The sequence below is a fragment of the Gouania willdenowi genome, chromosome 6, assembly GCF_900634775.1.
Source record: "Gouania willdenowi chromosome 6, fGouWil2.1, whole genome shotgun sequence".
Taxonomy (NCBI): Eukaryota; Metazoa; Chordata; class Actinopteri; order Blenniiformes; family Gobiesocidae; genus Gouania; species Gouania willdenowi.
The window spans coordinates 12,428,932-12,441,248 of NC_041049.1; the positions used below are offsets into that span (position 1 = coordinate 12,428,932).

At 36.6% G+C, this 12,317-nt stretch overlaps 1 protein-coding gene across 2 annotated transcripts in view; it reads left to right on the forward strand.

Moving 5' to 3' along the window:
• The window catches only part of wnt5b (wingless-type MMTV integration site family, member 5b), a 122,478-nt gene that overhangs the window by 96,132 nt on the left and 14,029 nt on the right, over positions 1-12,317 (forward strand). For both annotated transcript variants that reach the window (XM_028448393.1, XM_028448394.1), the window contains 3 exons: positions 1,470-1,557; positions 2,528-2,687; positions 9,757-10,049. In XM_028448393.1, coding sequence (XP_028304194.1) covers positions 1,470-1,557; positions 2,528-2,687; positions 9,757-10,049 — 541 coding nt within the window. The remainder of the gene's footprint in view (positions 1-1,469; positions 1,558-2,527; positions 2,688-9,756; positions 10,050-12,317) is intronic.

The window sequence follows — 12,317 nt, forward strand, 5'->3', positions numbered from 1 at the left end:
TTTTTTCTAGCTTCTCTTCCATTCTCTTCTCTGCGTCTATGGGTTGTTTGTGAGCTTTCTTGGGGTTTATTTTTTGCGTCGTGCAGCGATGCTCCAGTCCTGTGGTGGGACACTAACAGTGAATGCAACAAATGTGAGGCCACTGTCACAATATTTACACTGGCTAAGCCCCAAATGGCATTGCATTGCGTGTTGCTGCTGCTGCTGCTGTGAACATACAGGCCACAAACTGCATAAACTTGAGCGTGTAGATGTGGATCACATTGCATGGCTTTAGGACCATACTTTACTTTAAACTAAGGAAATTATAATAATGTTCTCAAAATATGAAGCAGATGGAATCTGAGATTTTAACTTTTTATAACTTTCTATTAGTTGCACAAAGTAGTAAACTACAACTCATAAACAGTGATATGTTCTTATAAGTAAATATTGCGAACATGTTTTTATAGACTTGTTAAAAGTGTGACTAGGTGGTTCCCCCTTCAAAAAACTCATTTATTCATTTTTATTTTTTATTTTTGTCTAAGGAAAACACTTTTGATCCACAGAACAGGCCAAGTATGATCTTGTGCTTTTATTTTGAAGGAACATTTATTTATCCAGAACCCAGCCTCATATTAAACAACAGCTGGGACATTATTGTTATTGTTTAAGTTTTTTTTTGTTAAGATTTTGTCACCACAAAGGTAATCAGAAGAATACACATTTCAGCATATGTTTTGAATCCACTTTATAACATTACATTTTTAGGCTATAAGATAAAAACTCATGGAAAATGTCATTGCATGTAATGGTCAATAAAAACTCTTTTACCCACAGCCAACCAAATGGATACGGAAAGATACCATTTTTCTTAGAAGATCTTACATGAACAATATTTGATTTGATTTGATCTATTCTTGAACATGTAAAAACAAAAATCATACATATGAAATAAAAGTAATGTCACAAAACAAGTCAAAAACACAAAGTAATAAAACATTTATATGTTAAAAAAAAAAAAAAAAAGAAGTAGGAAGAAGTCTGACTTATTTAAAAACCAGTATAACCAAATGTATCTATGAGCTACTTACGTATATATACACACACATTTCATTACATCCTGCTAATGCGATTTCTTGCAACTTGATGTCATTTGAATGTTTCATCGAAAAGGATCATTAACAATGAAAAACACCTAGAAATTCCTACCAATCCGACCATCCTTCAACATTCTGTTTGAGAGCAGTTAAACTAATAAAAGCCTAAGGGGAAGTGGCTACAGAGATTTCCACCCGAGCCGACCATTTATCTACATTTTATTGGCCACTTGTCCCAATAAACCTGATGTCTTTTGTTCTGAGCTGAGTCGACGTCTGCTTTTAAGCCGAGTTGTAGATTGCAGAACTTCAGCTATTTCTCTTTGAGTTTTAACAGATACATGGTGATTGTGTGAATTCTGACCTAATGTGGCTCTTGTCTTTCAGGTCACTTGGTTTGACCCCAATCCAGAGACCAGAGATGTTTATAATTGGAGCTCAGCCTCTCTGCAGCCAGCTGTCTGGTCTCTCCCAGGTACGTTACACTGTGAGAAACGAAGTTAAAGCTAAGACTAACAGTTTGAATCAGGTAAATCAGGCCTAAACCATAGCTTCTAAACTCATGGGTCCAGACCCAGAAGTGCAATGCAGACCCTTTTTAAGTAGTCCAAAGACATTTTCCTGGGAAAAGAAAAAAAAAAGAACTCATACTCCTCTTTTAAAGATGTAATTACAATCTATTTGGTACTTTTTCAACTTGTGGATGAAAACCACTGTCTGCTTTGTTTTCCTATGATGCACTTTTATGGTTTGTGACTAAAAGGCACCACAACTTTTTCCATTCCAGCAAATCCACCAGTGAGGCATTTTGAGTTTCATCATTAAACTTTTAAAACATATCAGGCATGAAATAATCCTTGTTACCTTTGCCAAGGAGCTAATATTCTTATAAGCACGATTACACCAAATGTTCCCTATTGATTGTGACACAATTTTACCCAAAGATAGGCCTTGCACCATTTCAGATTCCATTTCATTTTGGAGGGGATCCAGAACAAAATTCATCAGTGTTTGATCAACATTGTAGGAAATTTTAAAATTCATACCTCGGTTTGTATTTTTATGAAATTTGATGAAATATGTCGAGTTTGTTCCTCAATTACCCCACCAAGTTTCATCTGGATTGAATCGGCATTGGGCATTTCATCACAATTTTTCAAAAGAATGGGGGTGCCCATACATTTGGACCTACTTTATCATTATTAATGGATAGAAATGTGTTCCAAGCCTTTAAAGTGTGAACGATCATGGTACCATGATCAGGACCTGATCCAGATAACTTCCAATATATGGAAGTGAGAAATTACTGGTCAAAATAACACCAAACCAGGATTGAGCGAGGTTATGTTTATACAGAAAGCTACTTTCTGCCGTACTCGTGTCATTTGCCCATTGTCTGATAAATACACCCAAACAAAATCTCTATTTTTTGGTGTGATCTTCAGGGTCAGAGGAAGCTGTGCCAACTCTACCAGGATCACATGACCTACATTGGAGACGGAGCAAAGACAGGCATCAAGGAGTGTCAGTATCAGTTCAGACAGAGGAGGTGGAACTGCAGCACCGTGGACAACGCGTCAGTGTTTGGACGGGTCATGCAGATCGGTGAGTTTAAAGTCAAGAACACGTCCTCTCTTTTTAAATGACTGAGAAAGCATGTTTTTGTTCTTCATATAAGCCCTGAAAACTTGTATTAGAATAATATGATTTAACTACTGCGTTTGCTGATGTACATAATAGTTAACAGCTAACAGAGCAGTGGCAGTGCATTAAATACTGAAACTATAACATACAGTACATTTAGATTGATGATGAGTATTGAAAAAAACAGACTGTTTAACAAATAATAAAATGTTACATTATTTATATAATTTGAAATACAAACCCAGGATTTACTCTTATTCAAATGTCACGTAATCACTCCTAATGAAGAGTTTACATCATATTACAAAATTAATTACAGTTTTCTTTTTTATATACGACACTGCCTGCTTGTTCGGCATTTTCTGATGGGAAAATCCATAATAAAGCCTTTTCTGATTGTGGTGTTTATGTTGTTGGTTGGCATCTTTCTTTGTATTCAGTAGGAGTATGACAATATCTCGATACGGCGATATATCGCGATATTTTTCCGCACGATCGATTATCGATATGCTCCCGCTAAGTATCGATTTTTTTTTTTTTAAACCTTTTCTGCTTTTTCACTTAAATGTGCAGGTACGTCTTCACAGAAATGTTGTCACTGTTGAAGGAACCAATATATTGTTTACTGGGATATTGCACTATAATGGTGTCACTGGTAAGAAAGACCCTATTGTTTGTTTACAGAAAGCACTATTGGAGATACTTATTTGTTTACATTGGTATGTTGACAATTATTTACAGAAATTTTTCACTAAAATAGTGTCACTGTTCATAGGACACTTTTACAATGTATTGTCTTTCAGAGATATGAAATAAAAATTGTTTTCTTGTTATGTCATAGATTATCGTAGATTGATTTCTGACCAATATATCGATAATCGCAGTATCGTAATATCATGAGATAATGGTTATTGTGAGCTTTGTATCGCGTATCGTATCGTGAGGTACCCAGAGGTTCCCAACCCTAGTCTTCAGCCTACAGGGTTGTCTGAAATATGCATGGCTATATTCATATATACAGAGGTTGAGCATGCTCTGCTTTGAACAGCCTCCAAAGTCTATACAATAAATGTTCACACGTTCAGTTGTAAACATTGGATTTACATCTCACTGAGAGAGAATCCAAATATTATCACTAGAGGTCGACCAATATGGGATTTTCAAAGGCCAATGCAAATACCGATTTAAAAATAAATGAATAAAAAAATCACCCCATGGCCAATATCTAAAGCCAATATTTGAGGCCGATATATTTTTTTTTAAAACACATCTATTATGAAAGACAATTAAAACACTCCTATGATATAAATGTATATATGAGGAATTTAATGAAATACACCAATAGAACTCTTAACAGTTATTGAACTTTAAATACAAAAATCCATATCCTATAATAGGATATTATATATATATTATATTTGATCTGGCACTGTATATTTATACATCCAAATTGATGTTTTTTATGTTCTTTCGTTTTTCCTTTAATGGCTACTCTAAAGTGCTAAAAAAAAAAAAAGAAGAAAATCCATATATCAGTCGACCTCTAATTATCACGTTTTACATACAAGAAAAGTATTTGTCTACAACATATGTTCAAATCTGAAATTTTGCCTTCTATTCACCACAACCAATAATCTGCCATTCAACATATCTTGGTAACAAAAAGTCAAAGTTGTAATTTTAAAAAAATGCTAAATTTAATGTAGTCTTTGTAGTCTTGCCTGATGGTTAAAGTTTTGATTAGGAGTATATTTTAGTAAGATCATCATGCATTTAAATACATCCAATCCTTTAACAAGTTTTCTTTTTTTTTTTTTTTGTAATTGTTTGCTTCTGGTACAGATACTAAGGGCCTGTACTACGAAGCTTGATGAATATATCCTCTCCATTAGCAGACTTCACCTAACCAAACATTCTCCGTCACAGAGCAGCTGTACTACGAAGCAGGTTATCAACACGTTAACTTAAGCCAGGTGATTTCAACCTGGCTGTATGCACGCTCACTTAAAAAGGGGCAGAGATTGCTGCGTCAGACCAATTACAAACACGGACTCACGTCACCATGAGGAACAATTCTAAGAAAATGTGAAGAATTGAAATTCATAATTCAGACCAAAAACAACACTGTTGCTGCAGCAAAAGCAGGAAGGAAGGAAGATTATACAATATTAATTTATCAGAGAATAAACAGACTGATCAGTTTCACTTTATTAAAGCACAGCCGTGTTTGTATTCACGTATCTGCCTCATTCTGGGTGCAGTCTGTGTCTTTGATGCTGCATTCATACAGCTCTGCCTACATCACAATATTTGTATTTTATACGATATAGAGTTCTGTATTCTCTAGCAGAACTGAGGCTCAGCGTTGCCAGTGGTATATATGAATATATGAATGAATGTATTGGTGAAAGAGCCCCTGATGCACACAGGCTTTTTCAGCTGACTCATGTAGGTTAGTTCATCAGTTGAAAATCTATATATTTCCTGTAGGATGTCATCGCTAAATATTTTTTTTGTGATCAATTTTTCATTCAAGTGTTAAATTGCATTTACATTATTGCCCTTTTTGTTCCCCACATCCCCATTTCCCCTGTGATGGGCAGAGAAACTCAAAAAGCAATCCCTTACAAAATGAGAAAATGACTTTGATACATAATAAGAAAAAACAAAAACCCTATCATTGGAAAATAAAAGCATCGATGCCTGAATATTCTCTCTCCTGTCAGCTGTCAGATCACATCCATGCAGCGACTGTCCAGAGAATGACCCGCCCATTCAAGGGCTGGTCATTTTCTAAGAGAACTGATTGGTCAGGAGGCGGGACTTTCATACTCATTTGATCTTATCCACATCTTACCCCGATCCCGACCAGGTTAGCCATTCAGAGTAAAGAGTTAAGTACAACACACACAGAATAAATCCTGGAAGTTGGCGCGATAAGATGAAATCTAGCCCGAGGTGTGTGGCACCCCTAGAGCAGGGGTTCTCAACCTTGGGGTCAGAACCCCATCTGGGGTCGTGAGAGACTGGTAAGGGGTCGCCCGGTGCCTTTAAGAAACTAAGAATATTTCCTAAACAATTTGAGCCCATTTTTACTCTTTTTCTCCAACTACACCAAACTTGCCATATTTAACCTGTTTTAATAACTTTTTCTTGCCATATTTTTGCTCCCTTTAATGCGTTTTTGCTACATTACTCCCATTTCTGCCACTTCCCCATCAAATTCCAATGTCTTTTTTGCACAGTTTTTCCATTTTCAGGACATTTTCGGCACCTGTAAACCCTTTCCACCACTTTCCATCACATATAGTGACCCATTATTGTCACTTTTAACCTCTTTTCACCATATTTCATGCTTATTTTTACCAATTTCACCACATTCAGGATTTGTTATGGCCATTATTTGTCAGTTTAAACTAATTCTTCCAACTAATCGTTCATATTAATACTTTAAACCCATTTTTCCACTTTTTTTTTGTCCATTTTTGCCAACTCTATTTTGCAACTTTTAACCATTTTCTGTGGTTTTTCCCAAATCCCATTTCACCACCTTCTCAGTGGGGGTTCCCAGTCTCTGGCACCTTTATTTTGGGGGTCGAGGGCTGAAAAGGTTGAGAACCACTGCCCGAGAGGAATCCAGAGGTATTGCAGGATAGGGCAGAAAATTCTTTAGAATTCCCCTGTCAAGTTGATTTATTCATTGCTTTATTTTGTATTTTTTTCTGATGGGAGATATTTTTTTAATAACATTATATTTCATTTAAAAAAGCAGCTGCACTTTAGTTTGGAGAAAAGCTATAAACATGTAGATATAAAGTGTGTGAGAAAAGTCTATTTTGAGAACACATTTGTTAAAAAAATAAATAAATAAATAATAATTTTTAATAATTAAAGGCTACAACAATAATAATAATAATAATAATAAGTGTTGGGTAAGTTACTCTAAACTTGTAATATATTTATATTACTAGTTACTGGGATAAAAATGTAATATATTTGTATTACAATATTACTGTTTACTTTTGGTCCAGAACACTAATTATATCACACTGACAGTGTTCGAATAACATTGGTCTAAGTTTTGTTTTAAATATTTCTGCTGTTTCAGGAGCAGAAAGCTCTTTTTTTTTTATTCCCCATAAGTTATATTTAACTATAATGATCATCTTTTTTTTCTTCAAATAATTGCAAACAGTGAGAAAACAAAGCAAATATGCACTTAAATTAAAAAATGCATGTGACATGAGTTACTTTAATTGTAACTAGTAATATATGACCACTTTTCACTTTTGTAATGAGTTACACTACTGAGTTACTTAAAAAATGAATACATCACTGTAATATATTACAAAAGAAAAAAAACAAAAAAAACACGAAATGAGTTCGCGCATGCGTATTGAAACCGGCTCGCACGGTGAAATCCCGTGTTTGCTGAGGCTGATTTGCAGCACTGGGCTTTGTGGGAATCGACCCATCAACAAGTAGGTGTGAGATCCGCTCCAGACGCTGAGGTGTCTGTGTCTGTCCGTGTCCGTCCGTCCTGCTCTGAGCTGGAGGTTGTCCTCCGCTCCTTTGTCCGCTGATGCTCTTTGAAATGCGCTGATGATCTGACACCGAGCCGCTACATCCGGTCTGTATTTATAATCTGACTCATAAAATACCTCCTCTGCGCGTGTCTCACTCAGGATCAGGAGTTTAAAACATATGACCCGCGGGCCACAGTGGGTCTAACAACATGGGTCCAAAAACTGTAGGAAAAATGTTTTTGATTAGTTTTATACCCAAGATTTACAAAAAAAAAACATCTTTTTTTTTTTTTTTTTTTTTTTTGCTCTGTACTGTATTCTCATTCTAGCCCGGCAGATAATATTAGGCTAAGATTTTTACTTATGGAATAAAGCATGAAAATTAGAGATGGGCGATATGGACTAAAAATATTATCCCAATAATTTCTGGTGTTTATCACGATAACGATAAATAAAAAAATCAAAAACTATAAATAAAAAAAAACAATTCCCAACTTAATGTGTAAATATTTTCCTTACAAACGCAAATAAATCTGAATAAATCAACACTAGACACATTAAAAAAAAGGCTACAATAACTGCTGACTCAAAGAGTTCACGAGCTGATATTTAATGGAATATATTAGTGCATGTGGATCACTCTATTAGTGTAAAATCATACATTTTGCCACTAAGATCATGTTTCTACTTCTAACAGAGCCAAAGTTATGGTAAGATGTATGAAATTCACAATATTGATGGTGGCCATCTTAAATTTTGCTCTGAGCAAAATGTACAGTATTTAGATATATCATTGAAGTCCTTGACCCTGAAAACCTATATCTATAACTATATCTATGTCAAGTGCCAAAGTTATGACAAAATATCCAAATGGGCAATATGGACGGCGGCCATCTTGGATTTCTTGGATTTTAGTGGAAACCATTGTTTTTGCCAGCGTGGATCCCATTAAAAATGGATTCAGCTTACTTAAAAACCCCCCATGTACTAATGTTCATGCTTTCTTCCAGAAGTCAACGTCTTTTTGACGTATCTGCCAGGCTATGAGTAGAGTTTGTCCTAAATTAACACAGGAACATGTGAAATGATGCTTATTTATGGATTGATGAGTGTAGTTCAAGCACTCAGAGATCTTACAGATGTTGACTCATCACTCCTGCATACATAATGTCTGTTTGCTGCACATTGTCATCCTTCAATATACTGAGGTGCCCCATTGTTCACTGCCAGTGTTTTTTACCTTTGGGGTCGGAACCCAAAAAAAAAAAAAAACTTTGGTAAAAACTGATTAAAATTCTATTTTTTAAACATTTTTATACACATCACACAATGGATATCAAATAACTGTATCCTATACTTAAACCTTCTCAAATATACAGTAAATCTAGTTATAACTGAGGTGGAGTACTTGTCACTTTGTGCTTCTCTGGATTTATTAAATCACTTTATTAAACATATCAGAAAACTAGATCTAGAAAAAAAAGGTTCTGGGGTTAGGGACATTTGTGATATCAAAATAGGGTCACGACCCCAAAAAAGTTGGGAACCTCTACATTAAGCTAGTATTTGTTTGTATATTTATATTTATCTATGTTTTTTTATTTATTTTTTGTTATTATTATCTTCAGGAAAAAATTAAAAGATAAAAGTAAAAAAGAAATAATTTATCCTTTATTTATCCCTTATCCTTTATATGTACATATCATTATTATTATTACTGTTGCTGGCTTGATTTTTTATTTTTGTGTTTGTTTTGTTTTTGTTCTGCGCACCGACTACCGAGTCAAATTCCCTGTGCTGTTTTTTTTAAAAACTGTACTTGGCAAAATAAACTTTTCTGATTCTAATATTGATCAGATTTATTCGTCAATAATAGCAGAAAATACGGAAGGTTAAACTTTGAAGCCATGAATTTGCAGCTTCATACAGGAGTGACCTCAGCAATCTTTGTTATTTACATGAGAAACCTGCTCTGCCTTTGTCGTTTTGTGGCGTGTTTTTGGTGTCTTTTTGTATGAATGAGAACGCTACCCATGTTGTGTATTCCACATTTATTTGAACACACAATGTGATAAATAACCTTTTATACAGGTTAGTCTGGAGAACTTTGACCTTACAGTGAGTTTTAATGGCAGAACGCTTGTGTAGTGCCTAGTTCTATGCTAGCCTGTCTTTGTGGGTGACTTCCTTCATGTTCTGCTCTGAAGGTGACTGAGCCTTTCACATAGAGGGTGAGCAGCCAGGCCTGAAAAAGGTGCACCCACAGGGGACCCGCATGGTTAAACAGATATGTTTATGTCATTAAATGCAGCACACGTAGCATGGGTGAGTGGAGCTGGTATTTCAAACGCCTGAGTTTAACCAGGTATGAGGTCAGAGCCTCACATGGCTTCTATTGTCCATTGTTGGGTGAAGCAGGGTGTGTGTGTGGGGGGGTGAACCTGTTTCCTGTCAGTGGGTGGATTATTATTCAGATTTAAATATTAATTATTTGTGTTTTCCAGGCTCCAGGGAAACAGCCTTCACGTACGCCATCAGTGCGGCGGGCGTGGTCAACGCCATCAGCCGGGCGTGTAGAGAGGGCGAGCTCTCCACCTGCGGGTGCAGCCGCGCCGCTCGCCCCAGAGACCTGCCCAGGGATTGGCTGTGGGGCGGTTGCGGCGATAACGTGCACTACGGCTACAGGTTCGCACGAGAGTTCGTAGACGCCAGGGAGAGAGAGAAGAACTACCCACGGGGCTCCACTGAACACTCACGTATGCTGATGAACCTGCACAACAACGAGGCAGGGAGACAGGTAAGAGACACTACGAAATATATAATAAACACACACATTCAATACTGTCACGTATAGGCTTTACACTTAATTCACCGATCCGATCAATGACGTCATTGTCGTGATGAAACTTTCTGTAGATGCTCCCATTGCATTGTTTTATCATCTCATTAACACCAAAGAGTTGTTTGCTCTATGTGAAACTTTAATTCACTCACATTTATGTGCAAAGGTGAAAACCTATGAGTGAACGGCAAAAATGTTGATCGGTTGGGGCGGAGCGGCTGAGCGCCGAACTTCTTCCTCAGTTTAAGGCAGGCATACACTGTGTGGATTTTGGCCCATTTTGAGCCGATTTTCGTCTTGTGCGTCTGTTTTGTGGGATCATGCGAGTCTCTGCTAGATTGTGTGTCATGCATCGTGTAGTATACATGGGGTCACGAGAATTGATGAACACCTCGCGACCAGCTCCCGATCAGCAGTCGTATGGTCGTAAGAAAATCAAACATGTTTGAAATCCAGTCGCTCCTCGTGAGGGTATCTCACAGTGCAGCGGATCGGCTTTTTCCGTAAACGCTCACACTGTGCGTGAGCGACCATCGTAGGACTGCTGTAAAACTGATGGACTGTAGTGCCCACATCTGTCCATCCAGCTCCTGGTCCATCACATCACCGTCTTTTCTTCTTTAAAGCTCTTTTTGCTGAGATTTGCGAGTGTCTCTCCACTTCCGGGTTTTTCTTCTTCGTCTGTTTTAATGGAGACGCTTCAGAGTTGTTCTTCTTCTTCTTTCTTTGTACGTTGCATTTCCGGAAACAAGACCCCGACGTGTCGTGTATGGACGTACAGTGTGAGCGGTCAGATCGTGAGCTGCACACAGTTGAAGCTGGAGCTGAGTACAACGATTCAAGAAATCGCACATTGTATCTTAGCCTTTACTTGTTCTGAAAGCGGGGGCAGCGTCTGCTGTTAGTGTTTGTGTGTGTGTGTGTGTGTGTGTGTGCGTGCTTGTTTTGTTCATTTGTTTATTACTTGTGCAGTGCCTGTAGGAAGTATGTATTGCTATAGAAAAGTGGGAGGTTAAGTAGCTTTTTCATGAAAGACCAAATGAGGTTGAGTTTGAAGGTGGGACGTCAGGGACATTTAGGTTTGTTGTGAAATGTGTAGACTAGTGATAACTGTTGTGTTTTCATATATTTTGGCTTTCAGCAAAGACACTGTAGGGAGTTGAACCCCATCTATTCTGATTTCAGTTTGTTGTCAGTCTGATCCTGAGCCGCAGAGATATTTGAGGAACACAGACACACACAGACACGCACACACAGAGAGTCCTTGCTTTTATAGTTTTGTTGAGATTTGATGAATTTGTCTACTGTCATATTAGAACATTGGAACATCTGGCGGGTGATGTTGATGACTATGTCTTCTTGTTCTATGTTTTTTTTTCAATTACAATTTAACACAAAACTGGGGAACTATGTTTCAGTTCTATGTACAGTTCTACACATGTGTAGTTGACATTTATTAAAATATGTTTCATATCAAGCTTTCCCACATTTAACCATTTAAAAAAAAAGGCTCAGACGGTCACGCCAATAATATTAAAACCTTTATTTTCATTGATTAGGAAGCCGATTGATAGGGAATACATTAGATATAGATATTTGTTTTTAGTGTATTTTACAGCTGGTTTAGGAACCGTTCCCATAAGACATGCTAACAGAACGCTAACACAAGAGGAAGGTTAACTTTTATTAGGTTATTATTTCAGGCTCAGTAATAGTGATTAATTGTAATTGAACTTTAGTAAATGAGGACATAATTGTATTTGCCTTTGTGAGGATAAAAAACAATTATAATTTAATTGGAATTGGAATAAATGCTGGTGACTCTAATCCTGATTTAATTGTTATTGAACATTGATAGTTAAAAACGTAATTGTAACTGACAATGTAATTGACCACGACCCTGCCCCTAACCTTAACCCTAGCTGGGGTTGGGGTCAATTGTAATTATAATCACGTATTTGATAATTAACTACCAGTATGATGTAATTATAACTGTATTTGGATCTTTTTAATTATTATTTGTAACGTAATTGAATTGTAATTGAGTTGAGGTAATTGACTTTGTAATTGGCATGGAAATTATATTAAAAAAACAGTAATTTACAATTTAATTAAAGACAAATCTAGGGAACCATGTTACAGTTCTATGACTTTGACGTAGTTAATAAGTAAGTTGTGCGATTATGATACGTAGTTAACATTTATTAAAATGTCTTTCATATC